This window comes from Catharus ustulatus, chromosome 3 (genome assembly GCF_009819885.2).
Source record: "Catharus ustulatus isolate bCatUst1 chromosome 3, bCatUst1.pri.v2, whole genome shotgun sequence".
Classification (NCBI taxonomy): Eukaryota; Metazoa; Chordata; class Aves; order Passeriformes; family Turdidae; genus Catharus; species Catharus ustulatus.
The window spans coordinates 114,363,611-114,387,265 of record NC_046223.1 but is presented as its reverse complement, the minus strand read 5'-3'; the positions used below and the strand labels follow the sequence as shown (position 1 = coordinate 114,387,265).

General features: G+C 43.1%; 1 protein-coding gene across 6 annotated transcripts in view; it reads left to right on the top strand.

Annotated features, from left to right (window-relative positions):
- The first annotated feature begins 575 nt into the window (after positions 1–575).
- The window catches only part of RUNX2 (RUNX family transcription factor 2), a 156,027-nt gene continuing 132,947 nt past the window's right edge, over positions 576–23,655 (top strand). For all 6 annotated transcript variants that reach the window (XM_033056185.1, XM_033056182.1, XM_033056181.1 and 3 more), the window contains exons 1-3: positions 576–890; positions 7,922–8,078; positions 14,051–14,155. In XM_033056185.1, the coding sequence (XP_032912076.1) occupies positions 591–890; positions 7,922–8,078; positions 14,051–14,155 (562 nt within the window). In that variant the 5' untranslated portion in view covers positions 576–590. The remainder of the gene's footprint in view (positions 891–7,921; positions 8,079–14,050; positions 14,156–23,655) is intronic.

The following is a 23,655-nucleotide window of genomic DNA, read 5'->3' as shown; positions in this document are numbered from 1 at the left end:
CCAAGACAATCTTTGGAAAATCCGAAAAGGAAAAGAAGACGGGGAGGGAGGGGAAGAAAAAAGGGAAGAAACTCGAGCACTTGAGGGAAGAAGCGGTGGCTAGAAGGAGGGAAAAGAGCAGAGAGACTGTGCGAGAAGGAAGGAAGGAAGGAGGAGGAGAAGCAGCAGCGCTTTGCAGCTGGGCAGAAGCCGGGACCATGCAGTTTCCAGCCGGGCTGTGCTGAGAGGGGCAGCCCCGGACCCACCGCCAGCCTCTGTCTCCTCGCTGCTCCAGGCTGCAGGCACCCCCAGACCGGCATCACCCCTCGCCCCGTCTATTTTTCTTTAAAAAAAAAGAACCAAAACAAACCAAAAACAGACTGAGATATTTTTTTTTCGTGCGTTTAATCCGCTCCTTTTTTTTTAATTTTTTTTGCCTAATTGCTTTTTTTGCCCCTTATCCTCACCCCTCCACTTTTTCATTCACCCCTTTTTTCGCTAGATATATTTTTTTACAACCCCCACCCCCCACTACACGCCTCCTCTACCAGCGATCCCCCTACCGCTCCCCCCCCCCCCGCCCCCCAATTCGCTAACTTGTGGCTGTTGTGATGCGTATTCCCGTAGATCCCAGCACCAGCCGGAGGTTCAGCCCCCCCTCCAGCAGCCTGCAGCCCGGCAAGATGAGCGAGGTCAGCCCGGTGGTGGTAGCCCAGCAGCAGCAGCAGCAGCAGCAGCAACAGGACGCGGCGGCCGCCGTGCCCCGGCTGCGCCCCCACGATAACCGCACCATGGTGGAGATCATCGCTGACCACCCCGCCGAGCTGGTCCGCACCGACAGCCCCAACTTCCTCTGCTCCGTCCTGCCCTCGCACTGGCGCTGCAACAAGACCCTCCCGGTGGCGTTCAAGGTGAGACACCCCCCTCCCGCACGGCCGCGGCCCGGGATGCTCCCCCCGTGCCCCCTGCCCTTCCTCCTGCTGCGGCTCCTGTGCCCCCCCAGCCCCGCCCGCAGTGTCTGCGGTGATTCCCGTCCTGCAGGAGCCTCTGTGCCCCGCAGCCCGGAGGGATTGCTCTCTGTGTGTCCCGCAGTTCCAGCCCCCAGCCCCGTCCTTCAGTGCCTGCTGTGCCCCCCGGCCCGCAGGGACTTTTGTGTCCTCCCCCGGCCCGCAGGGACTTCTGTGCCCTCCCGCCTCCCCTCCTGCAGCATCTCGGTGCCCCACAGGCCCGCAGGGGTTTCTGCGTGCCCCCGACCCCCCTCGCCTCCGAAATGTCTCCGGTGGTCCCTGGGCTGCAGTGCCTCCTGTGCCCCCCTCACATCCCCAGCTCTGCGATGCTCCCCGTGCACCCCCACCCTGCAACTCCTGCTGTGCCCCCGCGGGGCCCGGGGGGCTTCTCTGACCCCGAGTCCTGCAGTGACTCCTGTATTCCTCCCCCACCCCAAGTTCAAGTCTTGCAGTGACTTCTGTATCGTGTCCCCGTCCCGCTGTGCCTCCTGTGTCCCCGTCCCGCGATGTCTCGTGTGCAGCCCCCGCAGTGCCTCTCACCCCCTGTCCGGCTCCTGCCGTGCCCCTCGTCCTGCTGCGCTCCTGTGCCCCCCGTGTCCCCCAGCTCTGCCCCCTCACCCCGACTGTGCCCCCCGTGTCCCCCAGCTCTGCTCCTCTCCCTCAGTGTGTCCCTCAGCTCTGCCCCCTCACCCTGACTGTGCCCTCCGTGTCCCTCAGCTCTGCCCCCTCACCCTGGCTGTGCTCCCCGTGTCCCCCAGCTCTGCCCCCTCACCCTTTCTGTGCCCCCCAGCTCTGCCCACCCCCTGCACTGCCCGCAGCCCCGGAGCCATCCCGTTATCTCCATCCCCGCACACTGCCGGTGTGTGTCCCCCGCAGCCCAGGGGCACCCTGTGCCCCCTCCAGCATCCCTCCGGAGACACCCCCTGCTCCCCACAGTGTCTCCTTGGGCTTTTTTTTTTTAAGAAACCTGCTTTCCCTCCCTGGGGAAGGAGGGGTTCAGCCCTCGGCCGCAGCTCAGTGTGGTACCCCTGCACCTCGAGAAACCAGTCCCTGACCCACGGGGATGTCCCTTCCTCCTCTCCGCTCCCGGGAGCGGGGCTGGGGCATTTGGGGTGGCTCTGAAGCGTGCTGGAGACTGAGGGGTCAGGCTGGAGAGCAGGGTGGGATCGGGGCTTTGCCCTCCAGCAGCCCGGGCAGAGATGGGGCTGGGAAAGGGGGACACAGCACCTGGAGGGGGGGACACGGGGCCCCTTCACTTCTCCTGGTGGACAACCGAGGAAGTGGCTGCCCAGAGACGCTCTCCTTGGCAGGGTCGCACATTTCCATAATAAATCCCACCCCGCTCTGCACTGGGGATGCTGCTTTTAATTTTCTGTCTCTATCCCCACGGCGCGCTAATGAGAGGAAACGATTTTAGAAAAAAAACCTGTAATAATAACAACAGTAATTGCGTGCTTTAAAGCAAGCCCTTTTCCTCCTCTAGCAATATTTCCAAGTGTTCCCCCTGGAGTTTTCCTTCCCGTGGCTTTTGGTAGGGAGGGGGCAATGGCTGAGGTGTCCCCAAGTGCCTTCCTGAGCAGGGCATGGGTCAGAGTGAGGTGGGGTGGCCCTGCGAGGGTCTCAACATTTTCCTGTGAAAAATAACACACCTGGAAATCCCTGAAAAGACAGAAAAGTTTGGAAACAGAGTCACCCAGCACGTTCCAGACCATCGCCTTTTTCTCGTGTTTCCCGGCTGCCATCCGTGTTATCATGGCCGTTTGTCCGGGAAGAAATAGTAGAAGTGGTTAAATGAGCCCCTGGTACAGTGAGTGGTGATAGCGATGGAGGTTCGCTTTGAAGATGTCACGGGTGTGCGGGTGAGGCTTGGCTTAAGCGCTCGTGTGTGTGGGAACAGCTTGGAGAGGCTGGAATTGCAGGAGGAACCCTTTGCACAAGGCCTGCTCGTGCGGGACGCGATGGTCAGCCTGGGCAGAAATGGCAGGAAAATGGGGTGGCTTTTGACCCCATGGCTTGGTGTAGCACTCAGAGGCTCTCTACATGTGTGTCCCAGTGATTCTGATTCAGAGGGGCTGCGGGGTAAGAAGGAGGAGCTTTCGGAGGATTGTGATTATAATTTAATTGAGCGCTAGATTAAGTTGGGGTTATAGTTACTCTTTAAAGCAGGGACGCGGGAGCTGTTGCATTATCGTGCTGTTCTCATTTGAGGTGTCTGAGCCTTCTCCTACCTCACAGCAATTCAAAGGATGCGGTCGCATCTCATTAGAATAAGGGAAAGATCTAAACTAAATATTAAAGTCTTTAGAATACTATTACAATAAGAATGCTTACATGTGTCAAAAAGGTAGACAAAGGATTAGACTGCTCTCCAATCTTTTTGTGTTCATATATAGTGTATTTATATGTGTCTTATATGTGGGTCCTGTGTTTGATTGCTGACATGGAGGTGCAGATGTGACCGATTTTCACATTCAGCAGAGGCACGCCACGTTGCCCCTTGCACCCGGCTGCTGTGCGTGCAGCTGTGTTTTCATATGCAATATGCACTTCTTAAAATATGCCAAAATTATATATACCCTTCATTACCTGTAAATTAATTCAAAATTCACTTGAAATACTTATGACCATTTTAAAAAAATTCTATTTCATTTTTGAAATGCAACTTGCATGCAGCTGCCCAGTAGTTTTAGACCAAAGGAGCTGCATGTATCATACAGTGAAACACTTGATTGTGTTACAACAGAATGGGAATCAGCTCTGAAAGGGAAAAAAGAGACAGATATGAGCTATAGAAATCTCGGCTAAACAATAACTTGAAAATGAAATAGCTCACAGACAACACACTTTGTGAAGTTTTATTGGCAATAAATAGTATGTTGATGATAATGTTTTGAGTGGTGTGTTAAGTGTGTCATAATTCTCTTGCAGCAATCTCGAGCAAAAACGTACGCTGGATATAGCACTGTTTTAATTTAAAAAACAGATATAAATCATATGCAGGAGAGGAAGTATGTTATAAACAGTGCTGGGTTTGATTATAATTTTTTGAAATAGTGTTGGCTTAGCATTAGGTTTGAATTTTGAGTATTAATATTTGCACACACTAGGGAGGGAGTCCCTGTTGTGTGCTCACTAAGAAGATTGTTAATGCAGTCTGGTTTTGTGGGGAAGAGTATTAGATGAATACTTGTTAATACAGCTTTAGCTATTAATATTTAGAATAAAATAAATGGATATTGTGCACCTAGGTCCAAATCATGTTCACTTCTTAATCTCAGTAGCCAGCGATACTTTGAGTCGAGTCATCAGAATTTGGCCCCTCTGTGGGAGTTTTTACTGCAAGTCATAAAGACCCAGATTGTCATGTTAGAAGTGACTTCTGTATGATGCTAATAGCAGCAGAGAGTGTTAGTGGACCTAAAGGCAGGGGGGGAAATGGGATGTGGAGTCTAAAACATTTCCCCAGTAGCACCACAGTAGTTCAGGGTCTGTCAGCATTTCCCTCCAAACCCCAATTTTCGGAGTTTATAACTCAGCTGTTTTAAATAGCTTCAAGCTGAAACCTGCTGTATAAATTGTCAGCCCAGATGTAGATTTGAAACAAAAAGTAGCACAAATCAGTTATTCTGTTTTAAGTTACAGGACACTGAAATATTTTTAATAGTATCAGATGCTCTTTTGGCAATGTCTGGGAAAAGCATTCTCAATACAGAAGATTTTACATCCAGAGACTGAATTCAGTGTTTTGCAAGAAAGCTTTTGAAGTGGCACGTATCAATGTTTGAGAGGAACTGGTTAGCATGTACACTAGTGTTGGCCATTTTTTTTTTTCAGACAAGCATTTTACTCTGCAGAAAGTCTGAGTACCTGTTGCTGTATAGGAGTTTTGCTTTGTGCTTATAACTTCCGTCTTCAGGCTACATACTTTGGCCAGTTCAAATCCCACTGGACCGAAACTGGGCAAACAGGTTGCCTAACCAGAATTGTGTTATGCAAAAAACACATAGTTATTTTCAACTCATAAGAATTGGTTTGGTTTTATTTTGGGGATTCATGTACCTTTTTGAGCTCTAGCTGAAAGAAAAGAAAAGGGCGGGGGGGCAGGGAAATCAAAATATGTTGGGAGCTTAATTTGGAAAATAAAGATTTTCAAATAGTGATACTGAGTATTAAAGAATAGGTAAGGAATGTTCACTGTGGCTACTTCTAATCTTTAATTGTTAACACAGTCCTTACTCATTTCACAGTGCATTTACAATCCTCTTTCTAAGAATATGTAATAAATTTTGTATTGATACACGGCATAAAATTGCCAGCTCATGGTTTATGCCAACAGTCTTTCAGTATGTACAATTACTTTTGAAAATTCTCAAAATGACGGGTACTTCTCCAGGTTTCAAACTTGTTTTGCAGAGCTTTTTTCTACACAGCGCTTCTATGTACCTGTGCAATAGTCTTAGGCTGGTTTGTGGCAAGAAAATATTGAAGTAGAAAAGAATAAGCCTTTTGCTCCTGTTGCGTGGCAGTGGAGCTCCCCATGTTATAGGGTTTTATTTTATGAGGCAAGGTTTTTATTTTCATCTCTGATTTCAGTTTGTCTTGTCCTTTGGTCCTCTCTGAAGGAGATGAGCAGTGGTACTGCATCCAAGGTGCGGGTCTTGAAAAGTTGCGATCGCTCAGCGACAGCAGCGGCACGTGCAGCTCTGGGCTGGTGGCTAAGCTGACAAATTGAGCTGACATGAGTGGAAAGGGCAGGAAGGAAAGCTCTGAAAAGCAACAGAGGACAGAGGGAGCCTTTTAAAGGATTTTGCTCCCTCCTGCCAGGTGTTATAATCTGTACCTGGGTTTGGGGCCGTGATGGCGCTGCCTGTCCATGCTCTGCAGGTACCTGGGAGAAAGAGGTGAGCTGAGGCTTCAGGCACCTCACTGCCTCTTCCCAGGCCCCTGGCAGCCTTGTGCTTCCTGCTGTGCTCTCAGGTGCTTTGCATTTCTGGAGTTAATGTGATTTTTTGTTGTTGTTTTGTGAGGTATAAAAGGCGTTGGGTGCAACTCCCTGGGATGCTGATGGGCACGACAAGAGTGTCCAGAGATAACGTGGTCTCTTGCAGACTGGGAAGGGAGTGGTTTATAAGTAGTCTCAAGCCCCATGCTTCACAGTATAAGCCAGTATCCATTAGTTAATAGTTGGAGTCAGCTTTTTAATCTGTTTACCAGATTGGTATTTGTTGTTTGATTATTGTTTATTATTCCTTACACCTGGCTTTTAAGCCGTCATACCTGGTTGCTGCCAGACCCAAGACAGAGTTATTGGGACCTCAGATCTTAGCCACAGTGGTGGTTCCTCTGTTTTTATGTTCAGGGACTTTCATACGACTTTAAAGTAAAATCTTTGTTTAATACATTAAGACCTCACAGTAGTTTGTGGCAAAACTTTAGCTTTTAGTTTTGGGTGGTATTACCTGCTGTTTTATGCAAAAAAAGAAAAGCAGGTAAATTCTTTTCAAGCAGTGTTTAAGCTTCACTTGCTTCTCTCTCTCTTCAATATTTCTTTTAAATAAAATAAGCTGTAGTTCTCGGTAATGTGGCCTATTTCTATATTATTGTAATTCCTCTTTATTGTTTTAGAGAAACATTGTACAGTTCACTGGACCACATAATGTTCTCCCTATATATCCAGAACTCCTCATTCTTTCCAGTGAATTAATATCACCTGCAACCTGCAATTATTAGTTTCAACCAGGATCATTTATGGAAAAGACATTTCAGGAAGGCCATATGACAAAATGTATTATATATTTCAGGAGACAGAATAAATTACTCTGAATAATATAAAAACTCATATCTGACCATGTAAATTGGTAGCAACTGCGAGGGGAGAGACTTTGTAGCTTAAGATATTTTTTCAAGTTCTGGCTCAGCCATGCAATATTTCTGAATCTCTTCTTGTTATAAATTTAATTTCAGCATCAGAATTAGCCAACTGGGGAAAAGGAGGTTATTTTATTAATACTTTTGTGGACATTTTTTCCCTGTGTGTATATTTTCTTCCTAGTAACTTAGCATTCCTGTTTAACTTTATTTTTGCTTTAAGAAGCCACAGAGCACTAACACTGTAGGTATTCCTGGTGTTTTCGAACCAGAAGCTGTCTGCTCCATGACATTTATTTAATCAGATGTTGGAGCACTGCACAACCACTGAAGCATGAAAGGGAGACTATCAGGTAGCTGGAACGTAAGAAGAAATGAAATACTTTAATATCTTCTGTTCACCCATCCTGGAATTTGAGGGAGGTATCAGCACTAACCACTTGCTCTTGCAAGCGCTATGAAAATTTACATGCCTGCAAGGAAATACAGCTTTGTTTTATTTTGCACATGAGGAGTTTGAATTCCAGCCATAAAGTGCTCCATTGTAGAGCGTGTTGGGCATAGAGCTTTGCCAGCTGGTGCCCCGAGTGCCACTCCTGGGATGGGTGGATACATGGATCCCTCTGGCTGAGGTGCTCAGGGGTCAGGGTGATGGGTACAACCAGAACAGAACCAAATCTGAGTGATAAGGCTGCTAATACTAATTTCTAGCTTTCCATTTTAAATGCTTTCCCATGCATAATTTACAGATACAAGCCTTGCCTCCTGTTCTCTCACTGCTCCCTGCTTGCTAAGAACAAAGTTGTCCTTCGGAAAGCATTAAAGTGTGCACTCAACATAAGGATGTTGAGCGTTTCTGAAGAAATGCAACAATGAAGAAGCTCTGGGAAACGGAGACAACACATGATGTTTCTGTGTTTGATGTGGCACTTTGTTCTGTGCACAGCAAGTACCAGACTGCTCGCCACAGAGCTTCTTCACGAGCATGGCAGCCTGCAGAGCTGGGAGGGGAGCACACACCTCCAAAGTGTGGCTTCACCATGGTGATTGTCTCCCTGTTTTCGCAGGTGGTGGCCTTGGGAGAAGTGCCCGATGGCACAGTGGTGACTGTCATGGCTGGAAACGATGAGAACTACTCTGCAGAGCTGCGAAACGCTTCTGCTGTGATGAAGAACCAGGTGGCCAGATTTAATGACTTGCGATTTGTGGGCAGAAGTGGAAGAGGTAGGCCACTGCCTTTTACATGTTCATAACGATGTGAAAAACGATGCCTAGATGTCAAACTTACTTCATAATGAAATATTGATTAACCCACAATCCATTCATAGAATCACAGAAAAGTTTGATGTGTAAGAAACCTTAAAGCTCATCTAATTCCAACCCCTTGCCATAAGCAGGGACACCTTCCACAAACCACATTGTTCAAGTTGTCAGTCTTTTTTTTTTGGAGTGATGTGCACGCATTTTATTGTCAAACTTCAGCATTTGCACAAAGCAAGTTAGGAGTCTGTAGCTTTTTATCAGACAGAAGTGTTGAAAAATGATTCAGGGAGTACCTGCTTCCCTGTTTGAATCACACAGGAAGGGTGGAAGGAAAAGGGAATATCTGTGATCCAGGTTCTGCAGAGTCAGGGGAGTGTATTTCAGGCCATGGCAGTGAGAGGTGAAGAATTCCCTTTAGCAGCAGAGCTGCTTCTGAAGTTGTTGCAGTAAACCTGTAATTAGGGGGACTTTGCATATCACATGTTCTATAGGTTGTATTCTTTAGGGACTTAAATCTTTCAAGGCTTAACAGCTGTTGGTGAAAAGCTTTCTAGTGGCTTCTCTGCCCTTTAGACCAAACTGTTGATAACCTGTGAAAATCACCCCCACTTTTCTTTTTAGTAAACTGGTTGACTTTTTATGAATTGCTGGTAAGCTTAGGCATGAACTAAATTTAACCTTTACTTTAAATGACAGGGTAACTTTCAATTTTTTTCATTCTTTTTTTTTTAAGATGTTGAGTGCTGTCATTGTCTTCCAGCTCTTTAGGAGTTTCCTATAATCTGAAAACTGCACTGCACTTATAGAAAGCTTTTGTAATCATTGCAAATTTGCAAAAATTCCTCTTTAAGGGTCACACAACAACTTTCAAACTTCAGGTAACGATTGAAAGGATAGCTGGTACTGCAGTTCTTGTTGCAGAAGTTTTCAGAGGGGTGTTGTATCAATCATCAGTCAGATCCAGCCTACGTATTTTTTTTCCTTTGTGTATTTGGAGTAATTATTCCTTTTTTTTTTTTTTCCTAAATCAACCCTGTATGGGGCAAAACAATGCAAAAGAAGAAGAATAATTGTGCTGGGAAAATAGCAATAAGCAGATTTTACAGTAATGTTCTTTAGAAAGCAGTTGCAGTTCATCTTACAGAAGGAAAGAGTTTTTGTCCAAAAAAAAGTAAATTATACATATGACAGAGTCCCAGATAGTCCAATACAGTCAGCACATTTTTACGAGTGCTTTGTGAAAGTGAGTCCAAAAGCATGACTTGGTGACTATTCTTTATTTTAATTACCTAGCCAAAAATTATCTTTATAATTTTAGAACTTAAAAAGTATTAATAATAGAGAATAACTTGAAAGAAACAATTATTTTACCAACAGTAATACAACACAAATATGGAGTCTATTCCCCCTGTGAACAAGGTGTTGCCTGTCTCTTCCATTTGTCTTCTTTTCTTCAAGTAATCAGTTTGCTTTGTTATTCTGCTGATGGATTAAGTTTGAAAGTACTCTGGCTCCATCACTGCTACCGCCTTACAGTAGAAGTTCAGTAGTGTATCAGCCTTTTAGTAGTGCTGAAAAAGGACTGAAATGTGATGCACTACCTCTGATCTGAGGATTTAATTTCAAACCTATGATATATACTTTTTATTAAAGCATAGGAAATGAAATAGACAGCCTAAAGCCTCAATAGATACAGATACAGACACAAACACAGGGCTCCTAAAATTTGGTTCCAGTAGTTTAATTTATATTTTTATCTAGCAGACTTGGAATAGGCTTTTTCTCTGATCAATCTGGGTAGAATCTATGGAAAAGTGATAGTATACTTTTCAAACCCTCAACATATTTATTTAAGAGACTTCAAAGAAAAACAAAGGGTGTGCACTGTTTTACTATATTGGCTTTCTGAGTTTTGGCTAGTTTCCCAAATAGCAATTTTTATATTTAAAAAAAAAAAAAAAAAAAAAAGTTAAAAAAAAAAGGAAGAAAAAAGACAGACTTAACTGCTTGCAGACTTTTCACGCATGGAAGATGAAGAAAGCTTCTTTTGATGAAGTGTAATTATGTCCAAACAGAGCTGACCCCCTCCCCCTATATTTCTTATGATCTTAACGGAAGAAAGTAGGGCTTTTCCTTTGAAGCAGCCGGGACTCGGTGGAGGATCTGAAATGCTGCATTCTCCTGCCAGAGGCAGGATGGAGAAATTGGTCCAGACTTGTCTCCCAGACTTAGAACAGAGAGGGGGGGAGAGAGAGAGAGAGAAGGAGAGAAGTAGAAAGAGTTATCATCAATGATAGATTTTTAGAACTATGCTTAAAATAGCAGGAAAAGAAATCAGTAGTTGCAAACAGAAGTGAGAAAGCTCCTTGCATAGACAAATATCAGTGAATACAAGTCCTGAAGCAGAACAGGAAAAAATAAACTAATAAAGAAATCATTTTTCGGTGGCAAGAAACTAATCCACACCTGTTCCTGACTTGAGATTTACATCTTTCTAAGCAGCTCGTGCTTTGATCTCTGTATCTCTAAATTTGATTGTGAAGTCTGAATCATCAACTTACCACTTCACCTCCTCTCCCACGTTTTTACTCGCTTCCCATGGCTCAATGGAGAAACCCGATTTTTATACATATTCATTTTGTTTGCCTGACAGAAGCTTCACGTTTCTGTTTGCATAATTTCTCTTAAACACCTTTTTTGGATTCATAAGAGTAAGTACCAGGAGTGTTTGATGCGAATGCAGCAGTTGTTTGTATGTGGTTTTCGGGCGGTAGCTCACTTTTACAAGCCCGATCCACAGCCCAGAGAAGAAAGAATTCCTGTCTTCAATAAGCAAAGGATCATAACCTTAATTTTGTTGTGTCCCGATACTTTAATCACATTAGCATGTAACTGAAAAAATATGCAACACACACACACAAGCTGCCGAGTCTCTTTCCAGGCTCTTTTCTGGGGTTTGCCTTGTGCTTGAGCATATGTCCATCTCGTCCTCCTCTGTGTCAGCTCAGCTCACATGTGTGAATAACAAAGAATGCACAGTTTAGACACACTGAAGCAATAGTGCCAGATGACTGCTTGGCTGGGGAATTTAATAAAAGAGAGCTACAATTAGTCTGTAGCCTCTGAAAGTGGATAGTTGAAATGACTAAGGGCAATAAAGAAAGGTGATAAAAAGTGCATTAAAGGATTTTGCAGCTGAGGAGGGATAGCTGTGAAATAACTGTGGAAGGCATCAGCATCACTGAAACAGGGGACCTTAAAAATTTATTTCATTCTTAATCCTGTAATATGTAAATCATCTCTTGAAAGCTCTGGAGTGCCCTGGCAGGGCCGTGCAGCTCCCCACAATGAAGGACTCTGTGGTTTATGGAGTGTGCGGGGGCTTCGTCAGTGTTACTTCAGCCACACTTCGGTTTGTAAAATACCAGTCAGGGAACAAAACCAGTTTCTCTCTTAGATTAGCTGCTTACCTCTTCAGCTCAGGCTGGCTGAGAGGTGTCAGTTCAGAAATTCTCACTGTCAAGGTCAAAATTTAGCTCTTTTTATTGAGGAATGCATTTTTTCCTGGCCACTGTATCCTGTTGAGATATATTTAGTGTAGAAAATATCGCAGTGCTTTTCTACAGAACGATTTTGTAGGTTCTTAAAATAGTATATTTTGTTGAGTTAATTTTTTTTGTCATAAGGGACATTTATAGGGATTTGGTGTATAAAGAGAACAGTATCATAGAAGGCCAAATTCTTCCTTCAAAGGTGTATGGAAAAGCTCCTTTAGTATCTTTGTTACCAGTAGTATTCTACTGATCATCTAGGGGTTACTGTGACCTGAATGTCATCAGCATACAATCTATTAGTAAAAACTTTTTGACATGGTAAGCTGGTGCCAAAGGAAGCTTTAAACCTGGAGAACTGTATTTGTGCAGTGGACTGGATTCCTCTTTGGAGAGGGATAAGGGCACGGACACTTCTCAGCCCTAAACGAGCAGTGTGGAGGCACTGTAGGGCTGCTGCTGTGTGTGTGTGAGCACTGCCCATGCCCTGTGCTGGCAGGACACACAGCTCACCTCTGGGACAGCAGGTGGGCAGGACTGGAGAAAGACTGGACATCCTAAATACACCTAACTCTGCTCCTGTGATGATTGAGGAAATAATCCTTTTCCCAGTGAAAATGGAAAAAACCACCTTCAGCCATGCCACTGGGACAGAATTCAGCATCCTGAGATTTTTGCATGCTTAAACTGACAGAGGGCAGGTTTAGATTGGATATTAGGAAGAAATAGCGAGGGTGGTGACTCACTGGCACGGGTTGCCCAGAGGAGCTGTGGATGCTCCATCTCTGAAAGTGTTTAAGGTCAGCTTGGATGGGGATTAGAGAAACTTTGTCTAGTGGAAGGTGTCCCTGTCCATGGCAGGAGGGTTGGAACAAGATGGTTTTTAAGGTCCCTTCCAAACCAAACCATTCTATAATTCTATTTGCCAGGGTCCTGACCTTCCCTCTAACCTGCATCTCCCAGAGAGCTGGGCACAGCTGGAGCACAGCTTCACCTGGAAAATCATTTTACTCTAAATGACAGCTATATTTCCTTTAAAAAAAATTCATGTCACATTCTAGTTCATGAAAATTATAGCCAAGACAGTTTGAAGTTGCACTCCTGATAATAAATGATGCATGTCTCAGGCAGGTTTGGGGGATATACAACTTGGACCAGAAAGAAAGACCAATTACTGGATTTGACAGCCAAAGCTCTGTTCTGTATTATGCCTTATATATAAGCTGTTCTATATTAGGCCTGAAAAAACTGCATTAAGTTTGTGCTGTTACATATCATTTAAGATTTGTGCCTTGATTGAATGCCTTCAGAGTTCAGCGAGAGGAAAAGCCCTAGCAGCAAAAATGCACAAATACACCCAGGGAGGAGGGGAAAAAAAAAAAAAAAAGAAAAAAAGAGCTTTAAGTGTCTGGTAAAGTAGCAGCTTAAATGAGCATGAAGGCCAAAGATTGCTGACTGTTTTATTGAGTCACTGTTGTACGCCCACCTTTTCCTGTCTTGAAACAGTTTTCAGTTTTGACTATCTGACATGAGTAACCGTTGCATATCTAACAGATTACAACTGTCAGTGAGTCTCCCAAACGGGGGCCAGCGCCTGTGAGAATGTGTGCTCAGATGCAGGCAGCTCCCTTTATTTATTTCTTTTTAACGTTTTCATTCAGCTGAAGGCTGTGGATGTCTTGTGCAATCTCTGCCTGAATTCAAGTTTTGAAAAGTAAAAAAAAAAAAACCCCAACAATGCAGACTGACGATAGCAAAGTACGTGCACACAGACATTTCTCACCCTCACAGGAAAGTTGGGGGCTTTCTTGGTATTTCATAGATGGAATATGTGTAGGAAAAAAAGGCGTGTTCCATAGTGATATCATCATATTACCCCTGCATATGAAGGACAGAGGCACTGACTCCCTGTTAAAACATCTCCCAGGAGGAAAATATATTCTTTCCTCATCTTATTGTAGTCAAGTCAAACAAATGAAATGATAAAACTGTGTGAAGTAAATAACATGTGGTCACATTCTGCTCTCTGTCACACAGCTGCGAAACTGGAGTAAATTTTTAAATAATCTGACTTGCTTTGGATTTACACCACTTTCAATACAGCAAAGAATTTGGCTTGTCCTCAGCAGTGAATCACTTTTGTTCTGTCATTGTATGATGACCCATTATTAAATAAGAAACATTTAGATTGTCAACACATGGACGTATTCTTGACATAGAGTAAAACTGAAGGGGAAGAAAACTCCTATGGTCAGTTATGTTTTTAATTTTCACGATTGTGGTAACGACAGGGAATAATTTTAAACTGATTCTTTACTGAACATGCATGTGACTGTTTTCATGTTGTAATCACTCATTCCTTGTTGTTTTTTCCCTTTGTAGGGAAGAGCTTTACTTTGACAATAACTGTCCTGACAAATCCCCCCCAAGTCGCTACATACCACAGAGCTATAAAGGTTACAGTGGATGGGCCAAGAGAGCCAAGAAGTGAGTATTATATTCTTCTTTTTGCTCTTATGCCTGCTTAATTTTGTTTAACAGAAACCTGTAGATGAAATATGTATATCTTTGTCAAACACTGGTTTTTGCTCAGCAAAATATGTGAGTGCATGCTTAATTTGGAATCTATTGGACCACACACATACTTGAATTAAACACTCACTTAAGTGCTTGGCTGAATTTGGGCAATCCCAAACCTGATTCTCATTCACATCAAGGTCTTGATACATTATCTGCGAGTATAAATGAGAACTAAGTGTATTTATATATAATCCAGTATAACCAGTGTATTTATATATGAGCTGATTTAGACACAGTAGATACAATCCTGCAACATGCTGCATTGCCTGAACTCCTGTAAACTTCCAACTGAAGACATTTAGAACAAAACAGGAGCCTGATCTTTCAGGATCAGTCCTAGCATAGAGAGGAAACATATAATATAGTGCCTTTTTGTTTGCCCTTAAATTCTTTTGCCATCAGATAATTAATGCACCTGGTTAATCTCATCATACCTGAAGATGGTTTTCAGCTATGGACTCATCGTAGACCCCCAGGGGCCAAAGAAAGATAAAAAAAGCAGTATATCAACAGAATAGTCTTTGTTTCTTATTTGTGCACAGAAAATATATTTTTTTAAACATAGTCCAGCAGATTTTTACCCAGCACATTTATCTCATAGTCGTGCGAGCTCACTAAGAACCTATTTGCCATGATTTATCTATTTTGCAATGGCTGTACTTTTATGACAATTGTGTTTTGTCATGTTCTAGCAGTTTTATGGGTAGCACTTATTTTTAGATACAGTCAAGCCTGGTTAATCCATCAGGATTTATCTGGCTGTCTCCCTGTCTAGCACATTTAGCTGGTAACCAGTCTCACATCATATGGGTATCACTGATGAGCCAGTTCTGGAGTTTTTTCTTAATCTAACTATAAATGACTCTAAATTGATTGGATTAGCCAGGTATAGCGTTATTTAAATTACACATAGAGATTAAGAATTATTTGATGAATAACCACATTAAAAGAATCCCTATAATGGAAGCATCTCAAATAATTATTTTGCCTTTGATCTGCACATACAAACGCGACCTTCAAGGAGCTTTCATGGTGTTTTGTTTAAAATACCACAAAGACAGAAGTAGAAAGATGTAGACAGAATTCATGCAGTTAAGTGTTTCTCGTGCCAACACACGCTACAGAGTCACCTCCTCTTACACCGAGGTGGGAACTGGAATGCTCCCTGTAAGAACTGTCCGGGCTGTAGAGTTTCACCTGGAAAAACAGCTAACAAAAAGCAAATAGCTCTGGATACATTTCATTAGGAACATACTTGTGGTGCTACCTGCTACAGCTGAGGTGTCCTGATGTCACAGCAGGGGGATTTTTGTTCTGTCTTCCCTCTGTGAGTCAGTTCCCATTTTTAATTTTCACTTGCAGCTGGTGCCCCATGTAACTTACTTGAAGGACACTGGGGAAGCTGCATTCATAGAGTGAAAAGCAGGGAATAAGTTATATATCATTTAGCCATTCCCATCTGGAGGCTGCTTCCATGTATTGATGCATCTGCAAAAGAGGAAATCTCCTGGCAGAGGACAAAACTGTGGTGAAAGAGCAGAGAGGTTTGAAAATGGTGTATGGAGAACAGTGTGTATTACCCTGCACAGCACAGAAAGGGACCCTGCTGGCATGGGGATGTTTTGTTGATCAGTGGATTGAAAGTGAGTCTGTGTTCATAGAATATAACAATTCTATGTTGTTCCTGTAACTATTCTCCTAGTTCTGCTGGAATTTTTTACATTAGACCTAAGAGGCCTCTGTATGTGATACCTGTCTGCTGGTGTCTTTGAATAGCTGAGCCTAGAAATTCTCTGTTAACTGAGTTCTTATGACCTACATGGAGTTATTTTGTCCTTCTTCATCTTTTTCTTTTCTTTCTTTTTTCTATCCCTTTTTTTCTTTTTTTTTTCTTTTTTTTTTTTTTTTAAGAAAGTAAAATTTGAACTTGAATGCCCATTTGTATTTTAATGTTTTGGTGGAATACTGCAATCTTATACTTTCAAGTCATTCTGATACATCTCTGGAATGACTCATTGTTAAACTTGAATTTGTAGGGAAAGAGTATCTCCAGTGAGCTCTGGGAGTTTCATTGAAGTTTTGCTTCCTTCTTAGAGATGCTGCACTTGTGTACATGTATTAGTTTGGTAATAATCGTTGGATGAATGTATCTGGCATTTATGTTACATAAGGAAAATCAGGTGGTTGGGGGCAATAAGGAATTCAAGGAGCAGCTCTGATACCAAATGTGTTTGTCTTTAAAAATTATGTATCTGCAAATAGTGCCCCTCTCTGCCAGGATCTGTATTTCACTTCAACATTTCAAGCATGTTATCCTAGTTTTCCTCTCTCTGGCAGCTCAACCAGAGCTGTCACATCACAAACAACTTTTTTCTTAATATACACATCTGGCGTTGGCAGTTGGAGCAACTTCATAAGAGCACATGATCATCATTCATTACAAGATTAAAAAGTACCCCATGGCATCATTGATGTTTTTTAACTTTGATCTTTTGCAGTTGTGATTCATCTCAGTTATAAAACTTCCCTTTAAAGGAACACAACCAATGACTTATTAGAACCTTCATTCTAAGGAGTGTAAACATAAAATTATGCACATCTTTACGAAATGTCATTTACTTCGCTGCCAGCTTATCATTTTAAGACATGACATCATGCTTTAGATCGTGAATTTGTAAGGCTTGTTTATAGGCAAGGCACTCTGACCTTCTGTTGGCAAGTTGACTCGAGCAGACGAAAGCTGCGAGGTTCCCAGCAGCGGCAGGAGCAGCAAAGCCATGACAGACATCACAGACATTTAGAGCCCGACTTCAGGAGTGCTGAACAGTCGTGGCATGCAGGGACTCCAGTTGGTGTTTTAGAAGCTCAGCACTTCAGAAAGTCGGGTTCTTAAATGTAAGTGCCATTTAGTCGTATTAAACGCCTGCTTGTAGAAGCTTGCTGCCTTGCCTCTCTGTTATTATTTGAAAATATTTTAATAGAGACAGTGATGTCAGGTTGCTCTGTTAAGAAAACTTGCCCATTTCTATGCAAGAAAAGACCTTCTGATGATTTTTTTCTCAGAAAAGATTTATTTAGTTTTGCCTAACCTCTTCCAGTCTATCTAGGGACATCTACTGTGTTGCAGAGTTTCTGTGCTGAATTGAGACAGTGCTTTGCACTCTGAGTGATTCAGTCTAGAGACGGGGTTGTATAAGATCTTTGGGAATCATTAGGAAAACCTGGAGATATTTTTTCTCTCCTCCTATCCAGGATAAAAGCTCTGCCATACACACGTCTTAGCCAGCAGAGCTGCCTTCCAGCTGGGCGGGCTGAAAGAAGTTTTCCGGAGAAGCTTTCATGAGGTCATAACTGACCAACAGATAGCCAGAGATTACTGTAAAGGAAGTCAAAGAAAAAAAAAAAAAATGAGCAAAGAAACCACCCAAATCTTTACCTAAGCACCCCTTTAATGCCTTTGCCTTACCTCATTACAACTACAGAAATAATGATTTGCCCTTCCATAGTGGTACCTTCAGAACAGGAGGCACATCCTCTTTTCTGGCCACTTTTGGGACAAACCCAATGATGGGGGAATCATGAGGAAGGGGGGAGGAGAAGTCTATATAATTTTATATTTTGCCTGACTTCCAAAGACTTTAGTTTCTCTCTAATCAAAGGTAGGCTCCCAAGTCACCCACCCCGACTTTCTTGATGGGTGTGGATGGAAAGGCAGCTCTGAGCTTTGAGCTGAGGTGTTTCAGGGGAGCAAAGTGCTGTGCTTCATTCAGCTCCCGAGCGTTTCTCTGCTGCTGCAGCTTGCAAGGTGCACACGTGATGAAAGGTATGAGCAAACATCACATCGCCTTTCTGTCTGTGCACGCTGCCAGAGCCAGCCAGGGGTTCTGCTCAGCCCCCACATTAACTGTTTGGCCGACCCGGCTTATAAAACGCAGAGAAGCGATTGAGATTTTTGAGATTCCTTGACTTAAAACCATAACAGTTTTTAGGAAGTTCTCCCTCTTTTCTTTCAAAGGCAGAGAGGGTGGAGGGATAAGTCTGAGGCGAGTGGAATGTGCTTTGGAGTAGAACAGCTTTAAATCTTTCAGTTTGCCTTTCCTTTTGAAAATTTTTCTGTTTTTCTATATTTATTTTCTTTTCTTTTTTTCCTTTTTTGTTTTTTCTTTTTTTTTCTTTTTTTCTTTTTTTCTCTTTTTTTTTTTTTTTTTTTTTGTTGACTGCCTGTCAGGAGCTGGGCTGGTGGCCAAGCAGGAAATGACACATCGAGAGGCATTTGTGTTGTGCAACATTTTGTGGAACTGATGCAAGGATACATTGTCTGTTTACGCATTCCTCGGCTAACAGCCTGCATGGCAGTAATTTTATTCAGGGACACATGGCATGCTACAGCAAGGAGCTAGAGCCTTAACATCTCTTTATACAGAATTATCACAGCAGTTAAAACACTCAGTGTGTCCCCCTTTTCAAACAGTCTCTGGCCTGCCTTCAAAAACCACTCTACCAGCCCCCCTTCCTTCCCAAGAATATATTTGTTTGACTGTAGGGTTGTTTTTTTTTTTTTTTTTACACTGTGGTAAATTGGGGCAGTGCAGAGAGAGAGAGAGAGAGAGAGAGAGACTTTGCAGAACAAGAGGAAATTTAGCAGGCAGGTCTCCACTTCATGCATCTCCCTCAGACTGAGTGGAGCAGAGCAGCTTTTTTGGGCGATGCTTTGCCGACGCTGAAGGCGTCGGTTTGCATCTGCATGTGGTTTGGCACGGGGAGGTTTTTAATTAAAGTCAATGCTAAATACCCCGAGATGTGATGAGCGAGTCTTGGGGTTTCATCCAAACCGAAGTTAGAAAATCTGTGGCTCTCTCTGGTGTCTTTCAGAGTGACAGATCTCTGCTGAGGTTGGCTGAGTAGGTCTGGGTTTATCCCAGTGGCTGTGGGAGCAGAGGAAGGTGGAGTGGGCGGCCCAGGGTTCAAAAGTTGCTCTAAATGACTTTGTAGAGCTTAATGTGTGCACTCTAATGGTCCTTTATAAGAAATGAGGCAAAATATGATTGTGCAGCCTGAGAAATGTTCAGCAGGGCCGTGGTTTGGAGAGGTTTAGGTTCTTTTCTGTGACCATCATTAGTGTATTTGAGCGTGAGCACAGTCCTCTTACAGGCTGGGACATGACATCCTCGTCACCAGGTCCCCAGTGAGGAGTCACAGTGTTTCTGTTTCTGTTTCCAGTGGTACAACACCAGGTCCTTACTGCAGTGTAAAAGGCAAGACAGAGTTTTGCTCACCATCATTTGCTGCTGATTTATTTTTTTGCAAATGTGTAATTTCACAGAACTGTTCTAGTTGGGGACTGGAGGTCCTGAGCGTTCCCGGAGGTTCTAAGAGGCTGGTGTGATGATTCAAGTGTTCCCACCAAAGGTGACAGACATTGCATATGCCAGTGGTTTAGGTTTACTTTTGAGATGAGTGTGCAACCCACAGAGCAGAGCTCCTCACAGTTACCTCAATCAGTAGTGAGGCACAGACACAGGGTGCCCAGAGAAACTGTGGCTGCCCCATCCCTGGAAGTGTCCCAGGCTTGGAACAACCTGGAATAGTGGAAAGTCTCTCTGCCCATGGCAGGGGCATTGGAACCAGATGTTTTGTAAGGTCCTTCCCAACCCAAACTATTCTATAATTCTATAATTCCATGATTCCATGGCTCCATGATTCCATGATTCCATGGTTCCATGGTTCCATGATTCTATGATGCATGGTGCTGTGACAAGGTGACCTGGGACTGTTGGGTGGTAGCTGCATCCCAAAGACCAGGTGGTTCTTATTTCTTCCACTATGGCTAGAGAGGGTCTCATGCATAAAATCTCATTGTTTGAGAAGCAGATTTTGAGACAAAAATAATTTCTGGTGATTGTGACTTTTTTCTGCTGGTGTAGTGCGTAAAGTGAGTCAAAAGCAAAACCTACTTAGTTCACTCATGGCTTGAATTCATGCACTGTAAGAGCTCAGAACTGCTGTAATTCTGCATTCTGGAATCTTAGCAATCTGGATGAGAGCATTGTGGGTCTCCCCATAGGAGGACACTGCTACCCAGAGAGGTGACAGAGTGACCATGTTCACTGTTATGGTGACAAGATTATGTAAAACAAATGCACAAGTCTGAGCATAAAACCATTCTGTAAGATGTACTCACCAACAGCAATGCTGTCTTGGTTTGTATTTGTCAACAGAACAAATTGTTTCCATCCCATTGTAGAGGGAACACTCGCTTCCAAGCAAATCTATTCCTAGTACATTTGGCATGTAATTTGGCCATCACAGTGATTTTTTCATATTGCAGCTATTGCTGTTTGTATTCACAGTGTCCCTCCAAGCTACAAATAAAATCATGGCCCCTGTGTGTAGTTGTGTTGGTTGGTTGTACGATAAGAGAGTTTTGCCCTGAATAGCTCATAACTTCCATTTAATGCACAGATGGGGAAAAGGGGTTATGGCCAAACAAATGAAGTAACAGTGGAAGTGAGTTCATTCTGTATCTCCATGGAGCATGAGTAGGAGGAGAGGAAAAGGGATGACCATCTCACAGAGTCAGTTAGGTTGGGAAAGACCTCTGAGTTCATCAAGTCCAGCCTATAAACAGCCAGCTCTATGTCAGGCAGACCATGGCACTGAGTGCCACATCCAGGCTTTCCTTAAACACCTCCAGGAACAGTGACTTTTTATCACTTTGTGACTCTACTCCATGTTGGTTCTGTGGAGGAAGATGGTATTTTAAAAGGCATTAGAGTAGCTTCCCACAGACCATTTTGTTCCATAGTTTTCTCCCAAAAGAACTGTTGGACATTGTCACTTTTAAAATGCATTTAGCTTGTAGCTACTAATATCAGCATTTCTTTTCTCACTCCTCAGTGTAGCACCTCTTATACACCTCCCTTCACTTTCCAAAGTGGTTTGGGAAATAAGGAACAGTGTGAATATATTTGGGAGACACCGCATCAGAATAGTGTAAGTGAAGTACTTAGGTAGCACTTGCTTACTGTCTACTCCAAATTTCTGTTTAAAGTTTTTATAAAATTTATTTTTATTCTCCATATAAACTTTGTTCTCCACTGAAACATGGTCATCCCAGACGTGAAACACAGATGCTGATTTAACCAGACAAGGAATACAGAAGAGGAAATGAGGATGAATATCATACTTAATTGAAACTTCAGGGGAAGAAACTGAGTAATGATCTCATGCTGCAGTATGTTTGGGATGCCAGAATCCTTGCTCAGATAAAGAGCTGGGCTCCTTAGTGCCTGTATCTGTTCAGATCCCCTGTTATAAATCTCATCTACAGTAGACCAGCTTACTCAGCACAATAGTGGCTCTCTGTGTGCTGAGGGTGGCTTTCAGCTCCAAAAATCAGACTTGTAGGGTAGGTTTCTTCTGAAGTGAATGAAGAGACTCAGGCCCTTGCAGAGTGATTCATATGTTAATGCTTGTCTTAGAGAGCAATGAAGTGCCCTTTGGACTCTCATCCCTTTCCATTGATACTAAATGGAGGCTTGATGACTAGCCTAGACTAGACACCCTGGTTTGGAGATGGCTGGAATCAGATAAGATTAGCAGATATTATAGTCCCAGAGTGTACTAAACCTGCTGTGTAGCTCAGAGAGTTAGCTGTAGGTAGCCCAGGGTGCAGTCACAGGGAGCAGGAGCTCAGTGTTGGATTAATCCAGTGTTCACTTACCTTCTTGTGAGGGGGCTTTGTCTGGTGTTGAACAGTGAACAGTCCCTGCTGCCTTTCTGACAGCATAAGGAATTGTTTAAAGCTGACTTTGAAGTGTGTCTACAGCTGCCATAATGAGTGCAGTGTATACATACCTTGGAAATGATGCTATCTACTGAGGCATCATTATCACCTCCTGCAGGATTTCAGTAGTCAGGCTCTGCTCAGGTCCCACTCAGCTTGGGTTGTGTGAACTGCTGAGATTAATACTCTTGCTATTTAGCTGTAGGCAGAGTGAGGTTCTCACACTGCAGTTGCAGCTACATAGGAAACATTACAAAGGTGACAATTCACTTTACAGGTATTGCCTAAAGGTGAAAAATATTGGGGAACACATTTAGAGATTTTCCTAACACTGGGAAGTACTCCACGATTCCAATGTTTCTTCTTCATGACAGAACATATTAATTGTTCCTCCCTTATCCAAACTTAACATGCTGCCCATTCTCCTGTGGTTCTGAGATGTAATCTTTCCCACAGCGTGGGAAGACAAACCCTTTCACCTGATTATTGCCAGCATGAATGTTTAATGCTTCCATCGCTCTTCAAACTCTCCCACTGCATTTTGTGAACTTTACTCCCACTTTATAATGCCCTGCTTCTTTAGTATCCCTGCTCATTTAAATTCAGGGTGCCAAAGGAGGTATTAATCAGGGTGCTTACAAGTGCAGAATCTGCTTCCTGCCTGTCTGTGATCCATGTGAGTAATGCCAATTAGTTGTCTGCTTCCTTAAATCCTCATGCACTTTCTCATTCTTGCATTCCTGCAGCAGGAGACATGGTCTTCAGTGCAGTCAGAGGCACTTGGTGGTGTTTTGTTTCATTGCTCTTAGAGCTCAACAGGAAAATAATCACCTCTGAAGCACCACAGAGTTGGGGGAAGAAATGGATGAGTCCAGCTTTTGCATTTTTACTTTAATTTGCTAGACACAGGGGTCTAACTAATTTTATTCCAGAGTATCACTTCAGCTGTCATGAGACAAGTAGACAATTATTTTTCAATTTCAGCAGTTTCACATTGGTGTAGTTTTTTCTTGGAAAGGAGTAGGCATATGCTTCTTTCACATGCTTCACATGCAGTCATCATCGTAGTCACAAGTCTGTTTTTGTTTCTATATCTGAAATCCCAGACTAAATTTGCAAAGAAGCCAGATTTTAAATGATTGCATTAGAATGGATCAGAAAGCTAGAGATTACTCATTGAAAAGGAGTGGTGTTCACTATCATTTTTGGTATTTTGAAAATTCAGACCTGTATTTCTCAGCAGCATGGAAGCTGGAAAGGAATAGAGACCGGGAAATACAATGTAGGGCTGCTGTGTGATACAAACCACAGGTCAAAAGTACTGTAGACATGTGAAGTTTAATAGAGTTGGTTCCACATTTCTAGGATGTCAATTAAATCAAGAATAATTTAGTTTAATAATTTAGTGTGTCATTCCTTGGGTCTCTTATCACCATGGACTCTAGATTGGTGGAACAAATTTTTTCTTTCATACTGGACACCTTTTGGCTTTGATGATCTGCACTATGGGCCCCCTTCCACTTTTGTCCTTTTTTGATGTCTTTGAACAATAGTTTGTAAAACCAGCACTGCAGTAAAATCATCACCTCTGTAGACGGAAGTGTTGACTACAGAAGAGGGC